At 41.9% G+C, this 24,898-nt stretch overlaps 1 protein-coding gene across 1 annotated transcript in view; it reads right to left on the reverse strand.

Annotated features, from left to right (window-relative positions):
* Positions 1-1,872: 1,872 nt before the first annotated feature.
* BUB1 (BUB1 mitotic checkpoint serine/threonine kinase) overlaps positions 1,873-24,898 on the reverse strand; it is a 35,475-nt gene continuing 12,449 nt past the window's right edge. Inside the window, exons 9-25 of the mRNA XM_015238810.3 lie at positions 21,396-21,547; positions 19,710-19,975; positions 17,851-17,909; positions 16,424-16,552; positions 16,214-16,324; positions 15,381-15,480; positions 14,345-14,426; positions 13,549-13,723; positions 11,890-11,977; positions 8,838-9,073; positions 7,551-7,694; positions 4,313-4,428; positions 3,855-4,016; positions 3,526-3,683; positions 3,253-3,427; positions 2,613-2,719; positions 1,873-2,237 (exon numbers count right to left, since the gene is read on the reverse strand). Of these exons, the coding sequence (XP_015094296.1) occupies positions 2,042-2,237; positions 2,613-2,719; positions 3,253-3,427; positions 3,526-3,683; positions 3,855-4,016; positions 4,313-4,428; positions 7,551-7,694; positions 8,838-9,073; positions 11,890-11,977; positions 13,549-13,723; positions 14,345-14,426; positions 15,381-15,480; positions 16,214-16,324; positions 16,424-16,552; positions 17,851-17,909; positions 19,710-19,975; positions 21,396-21,547 (2,456 nt within the window). The 3' untranslated portion in view covers positions 1,873-2,041. The remainder of the gene's footprint in view (positions 2,238-2,612; positions 2,720-3,252; positions 3,428-3,525; positions 3,684-3,854; positions 4,017-4,312; positions 4,429-7,550; positions 7,695-8,837; positions 9,074-11,889; positions 11,978-13,548; positions 13,724-14,344; positions 14,427-15,380; positions 15,481-16,213; positions 16,325-16,423; positions 16,553-17,850; positions 17,910-19,709; positions 19,976-21,395; positions 21,548-24,898) is intronic.

A 24,898-nucleotide genomic window follows, 5' to 3' on the forward strand; every position in this document is an offset into this window, starting at 1 on the left:
CAGACAGATTTGTATCTGCACTCATTTTTTGGTAGCAATAAAGTTGTGAAACTAATTGTTTCTAAATAGAGGAATGGTTAAATGAGTTATGGTACATTCATACAGGGGAGTGGCACATAGCTGGACCAACACAGATGGAACATGGGGCAAAAACACTCAAGTAGTGTTATAGTTTACGTTTGTAGAAAGAAATGGATGGATACTTCTTCAAAGTGATTGAAAAAGCCTACCTCAGGCCAGCCTCATCGGTTAGTGGATAAACGTGGGAAGAGCGCCGCCTAGAGCAGGAGATGAGATGTGCAGCATCGCCCCTGACGGTCCGCCTCTCATGGTCCTGGGCAGCGGCAAGAGAAAAATCAGGCGCAAAAAATTGGCAAAGACATAATACAAGCAGCATTTTCATAGTGATGGTTATTTACTTGGAAACTTCTACGGAATCAACTGAAAAGCTTTTTACAGAAATTAATAGGCATCATATATTCAAAGTACCAGCTAGAAAAAAAAATGAAAAACTGACATCTGATTTAAAATAACAGCCAAAAGTTTAGTCCTAAGTATTTAAATCAGTACTAATATAAAAACATTAGAAGACATTTTTCTTATTTCTCAACTGAAGATAGCATTTTGAGACACAAAAGTAAAAAAAGTCTTAAAAATTTCATAAATCAGAGTACAAAAGAAAATTAAAAAAATCTTCCTGGCAACATTAATCTTAAAAGTCAAGAGATAGATGACAAATTGGGACAATTTGTGCCACAAATACAAAGGGGTCCTACAAGTTAAACTGAAAAAGAACAATCCAAGTAAAAATGGACAAAGAAGAGCGTTCACAGAAAAAGAAAAAACATAGCTTTTGAATATACAAATATATTTGACCTAATGAATGCAAGTGAAGACCATAAGGAAACACCTCTTTGTCACCTGTTGAAGAGGCAAGGGTCAAAGAGCCTGACCTGTCCTGTGAGCAGATGTGGGTGGAACAGACTTCAACACCTGCGGGCACAGCCCTCCTGGGGCTGCTTGCACTGTCGATACAAAATTTTACATGCAGTCACCTTTGACCCAGCAATTTCACCTCTAGGATTTTACATGACAGACTATGACTTTCTACCACATAACCAAATATCACGCAGCCATTAAGAAGAACGAGACCATTCTACATGTGCTTACACTCTCCACTGTACAGTAAGTGAAAAAAGGCAGAATTGTGCTAGTTGTGTCAAGACATTATATAGATATATGCATGGAATGATTTTTGGAAAGATACACAGAAGTAGGCCTAGGTTGCCTCTGGAACGGGGACTCCGGTGGCTGGGAATGAGGGTGGCGGCGATCACTGTGTCTTCTTGGAGTGGGTGTCCCGCCACCTTTGTTTCCATCATAGTGCTAAGGAAGGGGGTTGCGGGGGGAAGGTCAGCTCAGGTTATAGGCCCTTCTAGCCTTAAAAGTCAGTAAACGCTAAGTTGGCTTCTTTAATTTTAGAGCCAATTAATGGTTTACAGGGCTTACATAACTATTTTCAAGATCTGAGCTTTCCTTTTGAGTGTACTTTGAAAAAACGAAGAAGCTTAATTAAGATTTATACCTGCAATACTTCCTGTGGATAGCAATGAAGAAGAGGTACCATAAAGGACAGGCAAATTTTATTCATAAAAACTTAAAGTCTGCTGGATGTATCTGGGGAATTTTTGTGTATTTTATACAAATATAAACTCTCCAATTTGGGGAAAATAAACTGCCTTGGCTTTTTTCTTTTTCGGCTTAGAGTGAACAAACAGGTCAGTGATGTTAGAGAACGTCCACGTCCAGATTACTCTCACGAAGGCCTGTATCCCAAGAGTGGCCCAGTCAGTCAGCCAGATACACAGGGACTTAACGCGTTGCGTATTTTATTGAAATATTTGTAACAACTATGTCACATGGATATACTTTGTGGACTTAATTTTTAAGAAACATTTACATGAACAGTAAGTGTGGAAACACCAGGGCTCAGAGCTGGTAGGCAGCGTCTGCAAAGTGACTTTCAGGGACGGTCCACATTTTATTTTCGCGAACGCTTGTATTCTAAGAGCAGCACAATTAGCCTGTTACGTAGGGTCTTAATCTTGTTTGCATAGTGTTCTTGAAGTACTTTCTTCAGCTTTTGCCTTAATAAATCCAAAGATGGAAAATGATGACAGTCTGGTATATTCAACATTATGTGGAAAAATTCACTCCACATATCCAAATGAGGAAGCCTGGAGGGACAAAGCAGAAAGGAAGGATGAAATGCAGCCTTCAGCATGCAGGGGACCCCACTCTTAAGCCTCTGACTTCATTGTACCTAAACACAACTTAATGCATTAAGAATGGAAATGTTGACTCTATTATAAATAAGAGAAATTAAAGATCCAGTTAAATATCTACACACACCTCGTTCCACACAAGTTACAGATGGAGACACAGAGGTACTTAGCTCGCTCGCTACACCCGGGGCCCAGGACTCTGCTATTTTATCACACGTCCCAGGGCCTGAGTTTCCATGCGGGGGCAAAGAGCCATCTTCCACCAGGTGCAGCCCAACATTCTACTGTATTTATTCTTTTCACTGTAGCGCTGATGCTAATACCCACCTTCTAAAAAGACCTTCAGGCCTCCAGACGCCCCCTTCATGTCTCACTTTCATGTAAGTGCCAAAAAGCATGCAGTACACTGTTGCGGCAACTCCAAAGTAATCAATCTATAAAGAAAATACGGGTGTTGGTGACTAAGATAGTAATTTACATGAGTGTATTACGATGTCTAACTTGTGCAGCGAATATAAGAAATCACAGCAAATAAATAAGCAGAGGATTTCATTCCTAAAGAGCTGTAGAGGCTGTGTGCCAGCCCTCTCACTGCCATGCCCCATGAATGCTTCTAGGCTTTGCTGGAGGCTTCCACGGACAGCAGATCACCCACCGCCTCCTGAGGCAGCGTCTTGGGAAGCTCTGTTTTTCTTGAGCTACTGTGTCCTTCAGGTTGTCACACGGAGGCAAACACAACGTTAATCCGCCAGGAAGTCCTCCCAGCTCCTTCCCCGGGGCGGGCTGCGTTCTCTCACTGCACCTCAACCCTCCTGTGGTGTGACGTGTTTGTAACTGACAACTCTGGAGCTTGGTCTAAATCCAAGGACAGAAGAAGACTAGGCCAGCTCAAACTAACTAGGCGCCCAAAATCATTCTGAAAATATAGTGAGCGAAACGTTTTCAGGTCTCTCACTTTAGTCTCTACCTGGTAGTTCCAGGGCTTGTCACAGATCATCTCAATACACTGAAACCCAGATGTTTCACACTTTCCCGTAAATGCAGTTCCTTTTGGAAAGAGCTTCATGTCTATGCTCTGACCCAGGTCAATCAGTGCCAAGCCAGCAGATAAATCATCATCTTCACCGTCTTGTTCCAAAAATCTACATCAAACACAAACAAGGGCCAGGCTGCGTGAGCACGGACAGTGAGAGACGGCCGCAGAAACGGTAAGGGAACCCGTTGCAAACGCACCACTTGCCTGTTTCCGAGAATGAAGTTGTCTGGCTTGATGTCTCCGTGGATGATCTCGCAGCCGTGGAGCTGTTCGATCATGGACAGCATTCTGATAGCGAAAGAGAGGACTAGGGCTTGTGGCATCGCCTTCTCGGGGGTATTTTTATAGAGGTTGACGGTGTTCTAGAAACAACGGAAAGTGGAGTCCTGAGGCGGCACAGGATTAACGGAAGTTTAAGTCAAGCGCTTTGCCCACCCCCCTACTCCAATAAAAGCTCCAATTAGAAAAAGGTATATCAAGGCACAAGCCAAAAATGTGCTTCAGATTCACGTCCTCAAAGTGAACACACTTACTAAGAGCGTCCCGTAGCTGTAGAGCTCGCCGACCAACACGCTGCCGTTCTGGAACAGGTGGGCAGAGTAGAATTTGATGAACATGTGCCGCGCACTTGGCTTCAGTCTCTCCATCAGCTGGGTCCCCACGTAGAACTCCCAGGGGCTGGCGGGCTTCTGGACCTGCAAATCAGGCATGTGACATTCATACCCAGCTCACATTCTGGAAAACGACGGCAAGAAAGCAACTTCAGTCCAATCAAGGACGTGGGGTGGGAGGTGCTGACAAGCTAGGAACGGCCGCCGCAGTGCGGGACTTGCTGCAGGGCGACTTCAGCGGCGAGGCGCTTCTGAATCCTCCTTGTGGGATAGCTTTGTTTAAGTGCTGACATTAGACCTAAATGAAACCATCATCTTAAAAAAAAAGGCTGGCAAACTCAAGTTCTAAAATTCATTTCTATATTGTACAGATCATCTACCTTCAAAATGAATTTCTGTTTATTTTTGCTGTCGTTCACATCCCCGTGGGTAACTTCATAGACTTGGGCGAAGGCCCCTTCTCCCAGAAGGTGATCAACATAGACCAGCAAAGAACCTGAGAAGACAGAAATGTCAAAATGAAGAGAAGGCTCAAAGCACTAAAGATTTTCCAAAATGAAGTGTTTGTACATTTTTCTTGGTGCTTGAGTTGCTTTAATAAATAAAAATGGATATTGCTCCCTTAGGAAATATTTTTCCAGTCTTACACAAAAGTTAAGAAAATACCTGCCATAAAATAGCCCCTTTTTCTTTTTCTTTTATTTATTTAATCCAAGTATAGTTGATGTACAGCATTACATAGGTCATGGGTGGTCAGTACAGTGGTTCACAATCTACAGGTTCTGCTCCACTTACAGTTATTGTGAAACACGGGCTGCGCTCCCCGTGCTGTGCAATACATCCTGGTAGCTTGCTTTATAGCCAGGCGTTTGGTCCTCTCAGTCCCCTCCCGCCTTCCCTCTCCCCACTGGGAGCCACTAGTTTGCTCTCTGTGTCTGTGAGTCTGCTTCTTCTTTATTATATTCACTAGTTTGCTGTACTTTTTAGGTTCCACATATAAGTGACATCAGACAGTGAAGGAGCCCCGTTTTAAAGGGAGGTGACGGAGGAGCAGGAGCAGCACCGCGGGCCCGGCTGTCCCTTCGCAGCAGGACCTCGGGCGGCCGTCCTCTCTTCACCAGGGGCCTCAGATTCAAAGGGGTCATCCCTGCGCTGCCGACTTGGCGGTACTGCTGTGACGTCAGAAGGAGCACGAGCAGTCTCTGCCAAGTACGGAAGGAGCTCTAACACGCTGCTGGGAAGTCCGAGTGTTTTACATCAGGGTAGAAAGGGCAGGGTATAATTGTACCAGTATTTCTAATGGAGAATTTAAAAATTTATGCAATAAACCTTCTATTTTAGAATAGTTTTTCATTTATAGAAAAGTTGCAAAGATAGAGTTTCTGCATGTCTTGCACCCAGTTTCCCCTGCTGTTAACTTTTACTCAACCACGGTACTCTTGTAACAAATGAGAACCAACACTGGAATGTTGCTGCTAACTAAACTCCACACTTCATTCCGATTTCACTAATTTTCCCCTAACGTTCTAGGACACGTTCATCAAGCCTCCTCAGCTGCTACTAGGCTGTGACAGTTTCTAGCTTTTTGTTTCACTGGTCAGGTAAGTTGCAGAATGCCCCTCAAACTGCACTGGTCTTGATATTTTTCAGTAACGCTGGGGTTGCTGGTTTGGGGAGAAAGACCACAGAGGTAAAGTTGTAAAAGATGGTCAGTTTTTTAAAAAAAGAATCACATGTTTAAAATCAAGTATGAAAAAGGAGCTTCCTGGTTTCCAGCAGCATATAAGGAGTTTAGAAGTTATCACTCTACCCTCACGGTAAGAAAAAGCTAAACAAACTAAAAATCAACAACTGTCCTTAGATCTGTTAAAGAACCGAGGTCACAGGGAAACTGCTGCCCCCAGACTGAGGAGACAGACAGGAAAATACAGAGAATAGCAGCTTGCCGGGACAGAGGCCCACGGGCAGACAGCACCACTGAAGCCATTGCCGGGGGCACAGGGAGTGGAGGGGGGCTGTTACAACAGGAAGAACCCATGCCTCAGACCTCACTTAAGAACAAGCCTCTAGGGAAACCCAAGGACAAGAGGGGAGATAGAAATAAGGACCCAAAGGGGAATTTTAGCCTTTGATACCTACAGCCAACAGCAAAAAGGAAACACAGCCTAAGCCCAAACCAGATACGCATAAACCTTACACTAAGGGCCTATTCATCTTAGTTCCTTTCACCCAGAATATGATCTCTGGCTTCTATTAAAAACTACAAGTCATACTAAGAGACAAAACACACAGCTTGAAGAGACAGAGCAAGTATCAGAACCAGACACACATAGGGAAAAGATTTTGTAATTATAAGACCAGGAATCAAAAAAAAATTACGATTAATATGCTAAGGGCTATGACAAAACAAGTAGACAACATGCAAGAAGAGATGGACAAGGAAAGCAGGCAAATACAAACTCTGAGAAGGGGTCAAAGGAAAGGCTAGAAATAAAGAAGGATCATAACACACATGGAGAGTCTTTGCTGGGCTCATGAGCAGGCTGTACGTGGCTGGGAAGGAATCTGAGCCCGACAACATGCAACAGAAACTTCCCAAACTGAAGTGCAGAGAGAAAAATAAAATGAAAAACATGGCAACTCAGATCAGAAAAGTGTAGGAAAAGGACCAGATGAAGATAAAGTCTTTTATTTTTCTTATTCTTAATTGATCTAACAGATAACTGTTCAACATAACAGCAACAACGTGTTCGCTAAGTACAGCCTGTGGGTGAGTGAGATGAGCGACAGGGGTGCCGTGAGGGAGAGGAAGGAGGCACTGGTGGCGTCCTGTGGCAAGGGGCTCCGCTGCTGGGAGGCGGGCACGGATTACTCGTAAATGTACACTGCAAACTCTAGGGCAACCACCAAAAAAAGAGGGAAAAAAGAAGTATAACTGATGCCCTAAGAGAAGAGAGAAAATGGGATTCTATAAGTAATTAAGAGCAGAGAAGGCAGAAGGAGACTGAAAGACAAAAAAGGAAACGAAGAACAGGGCAATGAGTCGAAAATAGGAACAAACACAGTAGATACTAATCCAACCATCACAACAGATAAAAATACAAGACCCGATTACATGCCGTCTACAAGAAACACATCTTAAATACAAAGACACAGATAAATTAAAAGTAAAGGCGTGGAGACAGAGACGCCATGCTAACGTTAATCAACGGGAAGCTGTAGCAGTTGTATTAATTTCAGACAGAGGAGACTTAAAAGTAAGGAAAGTTATTAGGGGCAAAGAAAGGCATTACATAATGATACAGGGGTCAGTTCTCCAAGACGTAACAATTCTCAGTGGGTCTGAGTCTAAGAACAGAGCATCAAAACAGCGAGGCAAAAATGGAGACTCACAAGAAGATCTGCCCTTTAAAAGTTATAGTCCCAACAGCAATCAGAACCCCAGTCATGGCTTAACGGACTGTTCTTAATACTACAGATAAACTCTTTTATTGGAAGTAGGAGTAGGGGTGGAGGGGTAGGGGTGGGGTGGGGCCAGGAGGAGAAACACACACCAGTTATCATCACTTTTCCATGACGAGAAAAGACTTGAAGTTGTATTACCCATATGGTTCTTACCCAATTGAAACTCAGTCTTGGGCCTGATGGCTGGAAGTCTACAATGCCACTCATAAGTGTTTGGATAGGAAGTCACTGGTTTCGGAAGCCCAGACAGAAGTTTGAGAATCAACTCCTCATCCCAAGGATCCTCAATAGTGAAGTCTTAAAGGAACAAGAACAAAAAAGAAAATGAATTCAGTACCCAAGAATTTTACCAAATGAATTACAGATTAAGCAAGTAGAGACATTTCATTAAATGAGCTTTCAAAAGCCTTATCTTTAAAGAGCATTGATTCAAATAATAAACCACCATTTTCAAAAGTCAAATAGTCCACTATTTGTCATTTAAGATCTACAAATGTGATCAATATTCAGTTGTGACAAAGGAAATCAACACCAAGGGCATATGTCCTAGATCCTGCCTTTAACACAATTATGGGCACATGTCTTAAAGGCAGGCGTGGAGATGAGTTACTCCAATCGGCTCAGATATATACTCTTTAAAGCGCTTTTCTGTTTCTATTCATAAAGCACGTTGCCTTCTAACACTTAGACTGCCTATGTTCAGTCTGTATGTATGAGATGTACTTTGGGTCCACAAAGACACACAGAGAAACCATTTCTGAAGGGAAGAAAAGTTTCCGTCCAATTTAGAATGCTATAAAAAATTCTGTCAGTGGCAGTTAATCAAAGATGAATCCAACCTGATGAACACCTACTTAGTGCTAAGCAGACATGGGGCACTGCTCTCAGCACGTGCTGTTTAGTAACTCACCCGTCCTCACAACAGGCTCTTAGCAGTACCATCATCGCCGCCCCTTTATAGAAATGAGGGCCACAGAGAATTGAAATAATCGTGGCCATGATCACAGGGCAGCCTAAGAAGGGGACCCAGGATTAGAATCCAGCTAGTCTGTCTCCAGTCTGTCTGAACCACTATGCAAGACCATTTCAGCATAACCTTGGGGGCGGGGCTGGGGTCCTTTAATCCTGAGCCTCTTTACTTTTCTGTAAAATGGGGATAACAGGATAAGATTAAATGCCTGGCACATAGTGGGCCCTCCAGTTCCAATTCCCTCCAACAGTAGATATTTTGATTCCTTTTAAAATTAAAACAAATTAATCAGTCCTTCGCGTATGCTACTGTTGTGCTGCCCCGTGATACAGCACACAAGTCTTGTCTAAATTTGTGTCCTACTCAGCGACATTCCAGTTCCTGCTCTTTGAGCTCCTTTCATGGGGTAGCTTGAACTAGGCTACTGTCCTCATCCAGGGGAGCAATTAAGATTGAGCATCTGTTCATACTTGGAACATCGATATTCCTGAGTGGACCGGTCTGCATCTGTCCCGCCCAGAGCCCCACGCTGGTGTCTGATGGGCCCTCTGCAGTGACGAAGTCAGGGTCTGTGAGTTTACAAGCCTGGAGGCCCCGCTCTGCCTCGCTGGTCAGCACGGCTGCAGAAGGCTGGCCCAGGCGGAGCAGGGATGCCGAAGAGAGCTCTGTGGGGAACGCTGGTTCCGGGCTTTTCTCTTGAACTGGACTGCATGTGTTAAAGGGACAGAGAAGAGGAAACAAAACACAAGTGATTAGAAGCCTATCGGTTTGGTCACATAAAAGTCCCACAAAACAGTTTCCTTTTTATTCTAGAAATGATATTTCAAAGCTGCTTCAAAAAGAGTTGGTTAAAACATTTCTTCAGACAAACAAATATATGCAAATACACAACTAGTACAATATGAATAAAAATCAAATAAAAAACATGGTAAAATGTTAGATAAACAGATGAGGTGATACACTGGATATTCTTTAGGGGCAAATGTTGGGAGGAATGGGTTTATTCCCCAAGCTGTCTCCTAAGCATCACTATTGTACTCGAGACTGAATGTTTATTTTTATTCCCAAAACAGCTTGTTTTATAAGACTGAGACAAACAGAAAATGTCAGCCATAATCCAACATCCTAACCACAGTACATTTACTCACACACACACACGCGTGCATGCGCACACTTGATGCTCATCATTCATGGATTCCATATTTGTGAATTTACCTACATGCAAACATTCATTTTTAATCTTCAAACCAACACGCATGGTGTTTTTGCCATGCAACTTCATGTTGTATTTTTACTTCTTGCCACAGGCATTTTTCTTACTGTGAATTTTTTAAAAAATAAACAAATTTTGGAATAATTTTAGATCTAAGAAGCTGCTGCAAAGATAATAGAGAATTTCCATATACTCCTTGCTCAATTTCCTCTAATGTTACCATCTCACATTATAGTGGCCCTTCTGTCAAAATCAATAAGCCAACATTTGTTATATTACTATGAACTAACCTCCAGACCTTGTTTGATTTCACCAGTTTTTCCACAAGGCCCCGTGTTTGCTCCAGGATCTGGTGGTGGACACCATGTTGCATTTAGCTGTCAGCCTCCTTACTTTCCTCTCCCCTGACAATTTCTTAGTCTTTCCTAGTTTCCCAAGACTTTGCCAGTTTTAAGGAGTGCTGGCCAGCTATTTTGTAGACTGTCCCTCAGTCTGGGTTTCTCTCCTGTTTTTCTCATGACTAGACTGTGAGTGCTGCTTTGGGGAGAGCAGCACAGAGCTGAGATGGCATCTCCTGCACAGCGTCACCACGAGCCACCACTGGTGATGCTGACCCCGACCACCTGGGAAAGGTGGTATCTGCTGGGTTTCTCCAGAGTCCTGTGGATTTTAGTGACTGTACACCATCTAACCCAGGGGGTGTAGGCTTCCCTGCCTCTTAGCCACGGAACATATTTCCAGTATTTTGTATCACAACAAAACAGACATTTCCAAACCCATGCACATGACTACAAGCAACATGAGCACCCACATCACTGTAGATGCAGGAATGATTAATAAAATCATTTTCCCTTTTCTATAAAAATGTGAATTTTGGTTAACTTTCTAGCTCTTCTCCTCCACCAAAAACTACACAGGTAGGAATATCACTGTCATTATTACTTACAGTAAAAAGTAACTGTATCTAGCTTGGAAGAACTGTGAACATGCGCGGAGAACCCAGAGCCCCAGGCTCAGGCGTGATGACCCCTGTAATGGGCCTGTCCCTTGTGGGGACCCTGGAAACCAAATCCATGCAGTGTCACAAGAGCCACTCACTCCCAGGAGATGAGGCTTCAAAGCTAGGGAAGCCTCTGTCCCTGGGTCCTAAGTGAGTCTTGTTTCTTTGCAGCTTAACTGTTGCATGGGGTCAAAAACAACAGTTTCTTGGACAGCATTACCCTGCTGCTGACTGAGATTTCTGTCCTGTGTACTTCTAAATTACTCTTATGCCAAGTGTGGCCTATGGTCGTCCCATGAGGCAAGAGTTCAGCTGCACACAGGAAGATCCCTGTGGGCAGTAACAGACTATGCCCATCGGGTAGACTTTTAGATTAAAAGGTAAAATCTATTTAATTTGCATTAATTTTAGTATTAGTGAGTTAACCTTTTTCTTTATGTTTATTCACTCTTTTTTTTCTTTTATAAGTTCTGCACATGTCCTTTTATCCAGTCATTTATTTACTGGAGTCTTAACTCAAGAAGAGGTTTTTTGATAATAAGAGGCCGTGCAGCGTAGTGGTTAGAGCAAGAGTTCTGAGATCAGAGACACAGGTTCAAATTCCGGGGCTGCAAACTAGAAGCTGTACGACTTTAGGCCATTTATTTAGCCCACTCACCCTGGTTTCCTCATCTGTAACTGCAGAAAAGGATGGTTCCTACAACTGAAGTCACCATAAGGGTTAATTAAAGGGTGCAGTGCATGCAAAGCCCTGTGCAGGAACAGGCCCAATACTCACAAGGCTGTAGCTCCTTTCAGCGTCTATTACATTTACCAGACTATTCAAATATGGTGAATTTTACGTCTGCAAAGCATGAGTGTATGTACAGTAAGTCTGCACCCTGCACCAAAACCTAAGAGGCTTAAACATTCTATCTTCCTCCTCTCAAAAGAAAGTTACTGATTTTCTCAATTATAGTGGGTATGAGGAAGCAACAGTGTGCTTGCTCACGTAGTCTTTACGTGTCACGGTCTTTGACTGGTAAGAGTGGCTGCAGTTCTGCTCCCAAGTCAGTGACGTCAGTCACAGAGACGGTGCCCCCAGGGATTCTGTGAGACTCCAGGTGCCTCCCTCACTGCCCTGATGCACCAGTGCTCAGGTTCATCATCCTATTCATATTTACAGAGAACACCTTCCGACTGAAAGCTGCAAATCAGTAAAAACTCTAGCAGCCTTCAAGGGCTGGAATGAGGTTTTCCCTTACAGCTTAGAAAGCAAAGCTAGAATGAAGATGGAGAGTGAGGGCACCACGTGCACCCCCCACAATACCTGCACTTTCTCTCTTTTGAAGGTTCCACCGTGTTTCCTTCACAAGAATCCAACGTCACATGGGTGTACTGTCTTGCCATCACATTTTCTGAAATATACAGAAAATCAGAGACAGACATTACACACACCCGTATGATTTCAGATGGTTACAAAGTCCAGAGTTCCTTTTTACACTGACCTTCATTATAGTTTCAAATAGAGTTCCATGGCAAAATGTGCTATATTTAAAAAATGGAATAAGTCAATTAAAAAAATTCTACTACTATACGTGAACGTTTCGACCTTATACATTTAACCTACACAACCCTTTAAAAGAGTCCAGAGAGTAGCAGGTCCCCTGTGGACAGGATGACAGGCCACGGGAAGGAATGGTGGCAGTGCACACCCTGCTCTGGGAGAACCTGATGACAGGACACAGAGAATAAAAGGCTGCACACTTTCGGAGGCAGAGGTCTTAGTGTCTTTCAGTCTAAGCTGCCTTATTCAGTCCGTGTTTAGTTGACTGAGCTGATTTAGTGTTCACATCAGTACTTACTGGCAGTACTTACTACTACTCCCTTTAATTAAAAAAAAAAAAAGTCTATCTAAGGACAGACAAACTAGACAGGGCAGAAATACAGAGTACACGTCTCCCAAGCGATGCTGACAGAGTGCAGAGCCAAGCACCACACGGGACTAAACTCCATCAGGCAAGGCCCCACGGAGCAGGTGCGAAGGCTTCTTAGTGCTAGAACACTGGCTTCTGCTTGCACAACCAAAGGGGCAAACACTCTAAGAAAAACCAATATTGACTTTTTGAAAGACTCTTGACTGTTAAACAGGTTAAGTTTTCCAGATGAAAAGGCTTTATTTTACATTTTTAAAAATTGAAGTAGCAAGTTTGTGATAGCACTTGTCCAAGTTTCAACTAAACCTTCCTTTAAAATTCAGGAAAGAAAGATAACATATTTGGTTAGCACCCTAAGAAAAAAATTTTTGTTCCTTAGTTAAAAATGTTTAGGTCTACAGGCTCAGACCTCACACTAAAATGAGCTTTCATCTAGGGAGTGAAATCCTTCACTGCTGCTTCAAGGAACGACTGCCATTTAAACAAACAAACAAAAAGTGCCAGGAGTGATGGCGTCTGGCTGACAAATGAGTCGTTATCAAATGGTAAAGTGGTCCCAGATCTCAGCACAGGCACACCTGAGATACTGCAGACCACTGCAGGGAAGCGGATACCACAACAAAGCAAGTCACACAAATTTTTTGGTTTCCCAGTACATAAAGAAGTTATGTTGACTGTAGTATGTACACTGTAGTATTAAGTGTACGATAGCATTGTGTCTAAAAAACAATGTACATACCTTAACTTAAATAAACCTTCACCCCATACAAGTGGGTTGGTCTTTGTATTATCTCTTCTTTTAAATGCTTCTATAGGTTTTTCTCCTGTTCTACCTATAATCTAAGTTACGAAACTTTAAAAATGCACACAGACTTTATGAAGACAGTAATGCCAAAAGAAAAAACTCATGTGTGTAATAATACAATGAATGGATTTTAAATTTCCTCTTTATGGTTTTCAAAATTCTCATTTAGAATTTTCCAGAAGAAAACTACTATAACTGTAAAAGAACTGAAGTCGGCAGAAGATGGGGCACTAAGTGTAATGCACACCTTTATCCTCTAGAGGGTGCCCTGAATCCACCGGAGGTTTGTGGAAGGGCGTGGACGCGAGCCGGGCAGCAGCGGTGAAGTCTCCAGGGCTCCTGGGACTGGGGGCCAGGGCTCTGGTGCAGCGGACGCCCCACACGGTTGAATCATCCAAAAGCTCTTCAGTGTGAGGCACTTCCTACAACGAGAGAAGAAACGGAAAAAAGCAGCAATCTTTCCATTTCATACACAAAATTTAACACGTTAATACTTTTTAAGATTAAAAAAAATGAGAAATTTTGGTTCTTTAGAGGAAATAGATGTAACTCCTGGCTAACATCTAGCCAAGGACATTGTGGTTCTATTTTTCCCCCTGAAACTTGGACATTTCATCTTTAACACACTCTGTGGAGTTATACCACATGCAGGAGTCAAGTTTTGTTTACCAATTTTTACTTGTTCTTTTTTTTAATTTGAGAAGTCTAGATCTACAGAGTAATTACAAAGATGGTACAGAGTTCCCTTACAGCCTTTATCAAACTTCTAAGGTCTTGAAATAATATATATACCCCCACGGTTCCTCCAGGATCCTATTAAAATCATTTTTCAGTTTCTATTATCTACCATAGTGCATGGTGTCTAACAGATTCGCAAATAATTATAGAATAATGTTCTAAAAACCACACTCTTCACATAACATTCTATTTTTCAGCACAGTTTTTAAAATACACCATCTCATTTGACTGGCACAGTTGTTTGGTAAAATGGAGAGGAAAGGGTTGCATGACTCACTTCATGGACGAAGCAGAGATTTACTTACATTTGGTTTTGAAGGAAATCTGCTCATGGAACGTTCTCCGAAGGTCCTGGCTCCTGCAGGTTTGTTTTTAAGCTGTGGTAATCTAAGGAAAGATGTGCAAAATTACAAATAGCAAAATACGCTAAGGAAATACACTCTACCACTTCAGCTAGAGTGCTAAAAACATTTTCCACTTACTTAATTAGTTAATATCTATATACATATTCCTTACTTTTACAGCGATTGTAGCAAAACTGAGTGCCAAGTTGAATTAACTTGACTATGTACATAAAAGTCAATCCACAGTTACTTAAGCGAGGGTGAAAAATACTGAAATTCTATTACACTAAATTATAAATTGTAAGAACAAAAAGAGTTAGGGCGTGGCCAACAGAATGGCACGGATGCCACACATTTTATGCCTTGTTCCCAGTGCTTGGTCTAGCTATGGAGTATGAATCTCTTCCACATCATGATGCCTTTCATCCTCATGGACACTCTCTTTCCATGGTTTAAATTATTAACAGTGAAAACTCCTGGAGCAACCCTACTCTACCCTGATAGATGTACCCTCTACCCTCTCTAATGTAATGTCCCTCAGCCTTAAAATGTATGTTCTCTGCAGCATGACCCAGTATAAGCCACTTCCTTTTCTACTTCATCAACCCTGCAAATGTACACAGACTGTGTATGGATACCTGTACCGGTGAATTCACTTACGTCTAACACAATTCAAAATCTGTAGGATCCCTCAGTTCTCTGATAATTTACAACCATCCTGCTTCCCTTTTCCAACACATGCTTTTGTTCCAGGAGGAACAAACTGCTTATTTGGAACTCCCACTGGCACTGCAGATCTGGAGAAAAGCTGTAGCAACAATCTCCTGGCCATGTGGTCAAGAGGCCCACCAGTGGCAGAGCAGGGAATGGAGCCCAGACCATCTGACTGCCCTGTTCTCTCACCACCTCCCCGCCTTCTCCTGGAGGGACCTCGGCACCACCTGTCACCGTGGCAACACGCACTGCCCCAGTGTTATTCAACTAGATAGTTCCTTACCCATAATTTTCTTTGTTTCCATCTTCAAATACAGGAAAAGCAGATGACAAAGAAGAGATAATCTTGTTGACTCCCCAAGCCCCGGAAGAACTTGCATTTTCTGCAACAGAGTAAAACACTGCATTTAATTATTGTATTAGGACAAAACACTATCCTTTAGGCTAAACTTCAACTACAAATAAGAAAATGGAATACAGGCTCACAGGAAATAACTGATGTCAGTTTCTGAAGTACTGGGTAACGAGGCATTCTGAAGTGACTTAACCAGGGTCACAAGGGTGTGGCACTCAAGCCTCGAGTTCCTGCCACACGTACAGCATGGTGTTTGCCATTCTTTTAAGACACCGCTATGGCCACTGACATTGAATAGAGCTCTCTGTGTCTTTGTCTTCCTACAAGGAGGAATTAACCACTTACCTTTATATTTATCTTTGTCCTGATCTCTCTGGCTTCCAACACAAACCCCTGACTCTAGACATAGGGGGGGATGGTTGCTGGCTCCAACACTCCACCCCAACCTTCCTCTGCTGAGCAAGGCTCACGTAGACCTCAATGACTCAGCCCCTCTCGGCCACTCCCACCATGGGGACTTCTGTCCTTCTTTAGCACTTACTATTTATTATTTTTAAAGAAAAAACAAAAATCAAAAACCAAGTCTACGACACACAGTGAGTTCCTTGTCAAACACTGTTACATATTTTTACTTCACAAATTTTCTGCCCTATGTGACAAGCTCAGCCAGGGGAGGGCCACTTCTCGCAATCCTTGCTAGTTCTGTGGGCAACCACCCACACTGCAATCCCCTGAGCAGCTATTAAACAGACTGTCATTACTTTGAAACTGGGCTTCAAATGCGTCTTCATTTTGATCTAGAGATGGCCATTCATCTTTGTCATCAGAAATGTCAGGAAGAGTAGGAGCCTGAAACATATTCATGATGAAGCCTTCAAAGAATAGAAAGAGTAACTGTAAACATGGTTGCAAAAGAGCATTCATTACCTTACTGTCAGATGCCACACGTTCAGACAAAAGGCTTTACATACCCAGTGCTTCTTTGGTGTGCACGGTGGGTGACGGCTGCACTTTGGATGGTGTGGCCTGAACCAGTCCCAGTGATGTGTTTGGAGTTGTGTGAAAAGAACTTGTGTTAACAACCTTATGTGTTTCACATCCTATTAAAGAAATGGGAACAAAATGCAAATTAGTAGAGAAATCAGAATAACTTAGAAGGCACACAACTTAAGAAACTTACTCTACTTAAAATATTTTATTATTGTGGATAACCCTTTCTAAGGACCTCCCTTATTACAGTGCTTCCATATCTTCCATCTTTATCTTTATAACAGTTCCATGAGGTAGGTAAGGCAAGAGTTACCCTTTTACAGAGAAGGAAACGAAAGCTCAAGGAGATTAAGCGGCTTGGACTAGGATTGTACCAAATTAGCAGCCTGGTCATAGACAGTACCCTCTGCTGTACTGTATCCCAAGAAATACAAGTTAATAGTCACACTGCAATTTTTAAGAGTGGGTTTCCATCTCAGTCAGCTGGAGTCCAGACAATGGCAAACAAGGTCCTGCACAGCCTGGGCCCTGTTGGCTCAGACCTCATCTTCCTCCTCCTCTCCCTGCTCCCACTCCCCAGCCACTGGCCACTTTGCTGTGCTTACAACACATCAGAGATATCCCTGCCCGAGGGCTCTGCACCTGCTGGTCCCTCTGCCTGGAACAGGTTTTCCAAGCTGGCTGCAAGGGCAGCCTCCTCCCTCAGGCCTTTACCCAAATACCACCCTCCTCCTGAGCCTCTTTCCTGGGCAGCTCTGAAATTTCAATCCCCTCCCTCCCCAAAAGCAACACATCCTTCCCCTGCCGTGTGGGCAGGGGCTTCTGCCCCTTCTGTTCATGACTGCACCTCTCACCACAAAGGACAGTGCCCAGCATCTAGCAAGTGCTCAGTTAGGTCTTGGTAAAATAGGTGTCACTTGCTTTTTCAAGTAGCTCTGCTCTCACTAAACTGCCACTGGAAAGGATGTCACAGTCACATGGGGGTGAGGGGTCACGGAGTGAATGCCCAAGCTGTTGGTCTTATTTATAAAACTTAGTTTCACGCAAATACCTCTAACAAAGTAGTACCAGATAGAAGTATAACACTCCTAATTAAACTTGCAATCACTTTTCCTTCCTCACAGCGTCTTAAAGATGACTCTTATTTTAGGTTAATCTGCTGAGAAATTTACTAGAAGAGTTTTCATAAATCAAGTTTCCAGAGGATTCTAACTAATAAGATGTGACTACTGGGTGGATTCCTACCTTTACTTGAAGTGGCCTGGGGCTCCTCTAACCCTGCATTCTGGGAACAGGAAAGCTAACACCTAGGCTCACGAAGGTCTCAAGCCTCTAAACAGACCTCCAAGCGACCTGGATGAGTGTGGGCAAACAGGTCAGAGACAAATGCATTGTAATTAAGTGTTACCTTCTTTCAGCTCTGCTGCACTCTGAGGCTTGAATTCATGATTATTTTTATTCACACACCTGGAAGAGAAAACTCTTGAGACATGCTAACTCTCAAAGAACGGTAAAAAAGCAGCTATTATGAGCCTGTTGTTCAAATACAGATGGAAGTGACTAGGTCTACAGTATAGGTGAGTTGACTGTTTTATTTTGTTTCTCATTTCCTTTTGAGGAAAATAGTTCTTACTGATAAAGGCCAGGCATTAACGTTTGCTTGACATAGTGATCCTGCATTTTAACACCATGATCACTGTTCCTACGTGTGGTCGGGCAGGGTAACTGCTTCCCTGATTCAGATGATCCCATTTATTGCACAGCTAAAGGGCTGACACGCAGCTGCGGGCTGGGGAGCCCCGTGCGGTGGTCCCCGGCCACCACGTGGGGAAGCGTTGGTGCCTCAGTGGTGCAGGCCGCCTCCGCGTGATGGGCAGACAGCCAGGGTGCACTGTTTTATAGACTTTAAGTTAACAAAAAAGAAAAAAATGGTACATAAGACATTTATATCACAGTTTGTTTTAAGGACAGTCGTGACAGTGGACTTCGTCTGTCTATTTAATGCTGCTTCCCTTCATGGACCTTGTGAGGAGGTTATGTAAAAAGTGCAAAGCACTTTCAATTTTACAAATCCCTATCAAACTGTCACAAAAACACGAGTTTTATATGAGATATCAGAGAAGGGTACCCTTTCTCTGCCGTGGTCAGCTGTCCGGGCTACTGAGCATGCCATGGGGGTCCATTCAGTCCCTGACCCGCACCAAGGTCAGGGCCAACCTGCAGGGCTTCTGACTGAGACCTGAATGTTCACTAGGTTAGAGTTTCACAGTGTTATAAGGGGCGGCTGCCTCTGGCTCCCACTGCCTCACTAGTCCCTCTCTGCAGGGACGGCTGGACATGCATCATGTCTACGGGGCCTGTCGCTGCTGCTGCTGCCGTGTTATGGGCTTAAATATACCATGAAGAACTGAAAAGTCACAGCCCCCACACTTCGGTCCTCTCTTTACAAACATGGTGAGACCCAGGACACAGGACTGTATTATCCTAATATGCCTGAAAAAGTGTGATGATTTTAAATCTTATTTCCAGAAGAAATCTTTCATAAAAGTTAACCTTGGACATCGGGGAGAACCAGTGCTTAAGGACAATACCCGGTACTAAGGGGTTTAGCCCAAGGGGAGGATGTGAGTTACATTGTAGCGTTTAATTTTCCTAATGGATCAATAAAACTCTTACATATTTAAAAAAGAGAGAGCACCAAAGTGACTGAAGACAAGAATATAAACAAGTGATGTGACATTAATTGTAATTTCTGCAATCTAGGAAAAATCACTCAAAATTGGAGGAAAAAACCTCCACAGCAGTGTAGACAGACTTTGGCATACTGTGTCATGGAGATTAATCCCAACTGCTCCCGTGGGAAGACAGAAGGAATGTGAGAAGAACACATGTCAGGGAGCTACCTGGGTAATAATAACCCTACATATGTTCAGTCAAAACCAGTGAGCAAAGGCAAGTTCAGTTTAACAGCTGTATGTTCTTCAGTCACAAAAAAACGGTTGCGTTTCAGGGTACTGAATATTTTTAATTCAAGAGAGAAGTATGAAGCAAAACAAATACTCGACAAGAAGCATGGAAAAGTAAGGCTGAAAGATTTGGGGCTAACGTTTTGGTAACTTAGCTTTTCCACTACATTCCCACCTCAAAGTTATTTTAAGACCCAGGACTCCTCCATCGCTGACACACTGCTCTGGATGCTGCGGACCGTGTGAAGGAGCCGTCAGACACCGTTCACATCACATCATCTGGAGGATGACCTGGGCTTACCTGGCATCTTTGCCGGCCGCTGTAAACAGGGAGTCTGTCATGGGCTGGGCTGTCAGAGAAACCGAAACCGGGGGAGCTACACTCTGGCTGACGGCTGGGGACACCAAAGCAGCAGTGACAGCATTTGCCGCCAGAGGGACAACAGGAGGCGCCTCTTGCGGTTCCTCTCCCGCGCTCTTTGAGGCCTGCTGATCGATGGCTGGAGGACTCGGTGCTCTCACTTCCTGCTGGGAGCCTGCATGTGGCCCCAGACGGGCGCGATTAACCTTCCATGTTAATCAAACAAACAAAAACAAAGCTGTGAGGTCCAGACTGCTACTGACTAGGTATGACAGCTTTCCGAACAATGGCATCTGTCTTCAGCAGATTCCTTTCCCCCTGAGGCACCCTGCACCCCTCCAGGTGTTCTGAACTGAACAGTCAACAACAGCGGAGGCCACTCCGTGAGCGGGATGCTTTTGTAGCTTCATAACCACAGACTCACCCGGAGGCTCAGGCTTCTAACCACTGAAATACCAGCCCCGACCACTCACCGGTATTTAAGACCTATCATATTTCTCTTAATTTTGGGAAAAGACCAACAAATCGATGTTATCAAATGCTTATAATGGTGTTCCTCCCATTAAAACACCCTTCTAAAATAGCTGTCTCTTTGTTTTGGTCAAAGCCAACACAGAGGCCAAAAGACAGTGGAGCAGTGCCTTCAAAGAGACTGAGGGAGCATGACTTCCCTCCTGGAACATCATCACCAAGTGTGAGGGCAGAATAAACATATGTCCAGACACACAAGAAATCTCAAAAAATTAACCCCTCAGATTTGCTTTTAAAAACAAGCTCTTGGATGCTATGCCACCAAAATGAGGAAGCAGAGGAGAAACAATGACGTGGAAACCAGAACACAAACAGCATAAAACACCACAGAAAAGGAACAAAGGGAGGACGGCCACCTGGAGACCAGCCAGGAGGTGGAAGACAAGAGGGTCTGGGAAGCATGTGGCTGAGAAACGTGAAACCAAGAGTGTATCTGATGTATTTAAACGTAATGAAAGGATATTTCCAGTCTCTTCAGCATTTGGGGATAACTGACCGATAAGTAGCAGGAAAATATAGCAAAAGAAAAGTGAGAACATTATTTTAACAATTCCTTAGAACTACTCAGGAAAAAACATAAATTATACAACAAAGGAAATCCAAATAAGTAAGAAAAGAAATAATACGATTGAAAACTGGCCAAAGTCAATCAAAGTCAATTTAAAGTAAAAAAAGGCAAACAGAAACAAATGTAGTTTTAAAAGTCCAAATTCACCTGTATTAAAAAAAAAAGTATCAAATGGTCGAAAATTTTTAGGATAGCTAAAGTTAGCATGTGCATACAAGAAACAGGTACTGTTTGTTATTCACTATTAATATGAATATAAAATGGCAAACTCTAGCGGGGCAGAATGACAATATTTTAGGTACACAAACATATATAAAAACATACTACACATTCTGTTCTGTAACTTCCTTTCTCATTCTACATTCAGAACATCTTTCTGTGTCAAATTGTTTAAAAATTTGGGGAAGTTAGTAACTAAATTAGCAACAGAATAAACTCTAAAATTAGGGCACAGAAAGAAGCACACAGAAATGGAAACAGAAATCACTGTGCTGGGCACAGGAAGCGTCAGCAAAGAGCACACACACCTCAGATCTCTCCTGGGAAGAGGGTGGGTTCTCCCGCGACGTCTCCACCACTTGGTACAACTTCTTATGAAGTTCATCCATTTTCTGTTTTAATAGTTCCTCTTCAAAAGCATTTGCTTCTTTCCTTCTCATATAATGCCTGTCTTCGTTTACTTTAAGAACAACAAAATATGGTTTGCATGTGAAATTTAAATTCAGGTCATCAGATGAAAACTTCCCAAACTTAAAGAAGGAATCAGATATCCAAGTACAGGAAGCTCAAAGGGTTCCACACAGGAAGAACCCAAATAGACCCACATCAAGACATATCATAATCAAGACGGCCAGAGTCAAGGATAAAGAAATGATCCTAAAGGCAGCAAGAGAAAAGCAAAGAGTTATAAGGGAGCCCCCATAAGGCTCTCAGCTGATTTCTCTACACAAACACTACAGGCCAGAAGGGAGTGGCAAGATATATTCAAAGTCCTGAATGAAAAAAAGATGCAGCCTAGGATATTTTATCCAGCAAGGCTACCCTTTAGGACAGAAGGAGACATAAAGGTTTTCACAGACAAGCAAAAACTACAAGAGTTTAGCAACACTAAACCTATGCTAAATGAAATATTGAAAGGTCTACTCTAAATAGAAAAGCAGCCGGATGCTACAGAAATGAGAAACTCACAATTGGAAAGGTGATAACTCATAAATTACAAATAAAATAAGCACAAAATTGTAAAAGAAGACATCTAAATCATTGAGAGTGGGAGAGGGAGGCAGGAAAATATAGAATCTTTTCTTTCTTTCTTTTTTAAATTTTTTGTTCTCAGTAGGATGGGTTTGAGATCATGTTACTATCAATTTAATAAAAACAGTTATAGTAATGGGCTAATAGACTTACAAAAAGGGTAACCACAAGCCAAAAACTTACAAGGGAGTTGCAAAAACTAAATAAAATCCATGATAATACAAAGGAAAATTACCAAACCACAAAAGGAAGAAGAAAGGAACAAAGAAGAAATACCAAATCAACTGCAAAGATAAGTACAAAATGGCAATAAACACACATCTATCATTAATTACTGTAAACGTTAATGGACTAAATGCTCCAGTCAAAAGACACAGAGTGGCAGACTGGATAATAAAGCAAGAACCTTCAATATGCTGCATACAAGAGACCCACTTTAGGGAGAAGGACACGTATAGATTGAGAGTGAAAGGATGGAAAGGATATTCCATGCAAATGGAAAAGCCAAAAAAAGCAGGTGTAGCAGTACTGATTTCAGACAAAATAGACTTTAAAACTTTAAAAGGCCATAAAGAAAGATAAAGAAGGACATTTTATAATGATTAAAGGAATAATACAAGATGAGGATATTATACTCGTTAATATATATGCACCCAATATAGGAGCACCTAAATACATAAAACAATTACTAACAGAGATAAAGGGGGATATTGATGGGAATACAATCATAGTTGGAGATTTTAACACCGCATTGACATCACTAGACAGATCTTTCAGACAGAAAATAAATAAAGCAACAGAGAAATTATTAATACAATAGAAAAATTAGACTTGGTGGATATTTTCAGAGCATCACACCCCCCTAAAATAGGATACACATTCTTTTCAAGTGCACATGGAACATTTTCTAGGATTGATCATGTACTTGGGCACAAAAGAAACCTCAACAATTTTAAGAAGATAGAAATTATCTCAAGCATCTTTACTGACCACAATGCCATGAAACTAGAAATCAACAACAGAGAAACAAAGGAGAAAAAAAAGAAAGTATGGAGATTAAACAATATGCTATTAAAAAACCAATGGGTCAATGAGGAAATCAAAGCTGAAATTTAAAAATACCTTGATAAAAATGAAAATGAAAGCACAACCACACAAAATTTATGGGACACAGGAAAGGCAGTGCTATGAGGGAAGTTTATAGTGATACAGGCCTTCCTCAAAATAGAAGAACAATCTCAAATAAACAATTTAACCCACCAGCTGAAAGAACTAGAAAAAGAATAAAGAACCCCAAAAGGCAGCAGAAGGAAGGAAATTATAAAGATCAAGGAGGAAATAAATAAAATAGAGATTAAAAAAACCATAGAAAAAAAATCAATCAAACCAAAAGCTGGTTTTTTGAAAAAGTAAATAAAATCGACAAACCTCTGGCCAAACTTACAAAGAAGAAAAAAGAGAGAGCACAAATTAGCAAAATAAGAAAGAAAAATGGAGAAAGTACAACAAATAAAATAGAAATACAGAATGTCATACGAGAATATTATGAAAAACTATATGGAACCAAACTGGATAACCTAGAGGAGATGGACAAGTTTCTGGAAACATACAGTCCACCAAGACTGAATCAAGAAAAAACTGACTACTTGAGCAAACCGGTCACTAGAAATGAAATCGAAATAGCAATAAAAAACCTTCCTACAAATAAAATAAAATAGCAATAAAAACCTCCCTCCCGGTCCTACAGGACCGGACAGCTTCACTGGGGAATTCTACCAAACATACAAAGAAGAACTCATAGCAGTCCTTCTCAAACTCTTCCAGAAGATTGAAAAGGAGGGAATACTCCCAAACTCATTCTATGAAGCCACCATCACCCTGACACCAAAACCAGGCAGACACTACCAAAAAAGAGAATTATAGGCCAACATCACTGATGAACATAGATGCCAAAATCCTCACCAAAATATTAGCAAATAGAATCCAACAACACATAAAAAAGATTATACATCATGACCAAGTGGAGTTCATCCCAGGGACACAAGGGTGGTTCAACATACGCAAATCAATCAGTGTAATACATCACATCAACAAGAGAAAGGACAAAAACCACATGATCATCTCAATAGATGTAGAAAAAGCATCTGATAAAATTCAACACCCATTTATGATAAAAACTCTCACCAAAGTGGGTATAGAGGGAACATATCTCAACATAATAAAAGCTATATATGACAAACCTACAGCCAGCATAGTACTTAATGGTGAAAAACTCAAAAAGCTTCCCACTAAAATCTGGGACAAGACAAGGATGCCCACTATCACCACTCCTATTCAACATAGTCTTGGAAGTCCTAGCCACAGCAATCAGGCAAGAGAGAGAAATAAAAGGGATCCAAATTGGAAAAGAAGAGTTTTGTAATAGTGTCACTATATGCCAATGACATGTTACTATATATAGAAAACCCTAAAAGGTCCACACAAAAACTACTAGAGCTGATCGAAGAATTCAGCGAGGTAGCAGGTTACAAGATTAACGTTCAAAAATCAGTTGCATTTCTTTACACTAACAATGAATCAACAGAAAAAGAAAGTAAAGAAACAATCCCCTTTAAAATATCACCCAAAGTAATAAAATATCTAGGAATAAATCTAACCAAGGAGGTGAAAGAATTATACACAGAAAATTAGAAACCATTGATGAAGTAAATTAAAGAAGACTTTAAAAAATGGAAAGATATCCCATGCTCTTGGACTGGAAGAATCAATATTGTTAAAA

This window comes from Vicugna pacos, chromosome 28, assembly GCF_048564905.1.
Source record: "Vicugna pacos chromosome 28, VicPac4, whole genome shotgun sequence".
Lineage (NCBI taxonomy): Eukaryota > Metazoa > Chordata > Mammalia > Artiodactyla > Camelidae > Vicugna > Vicugna pacos.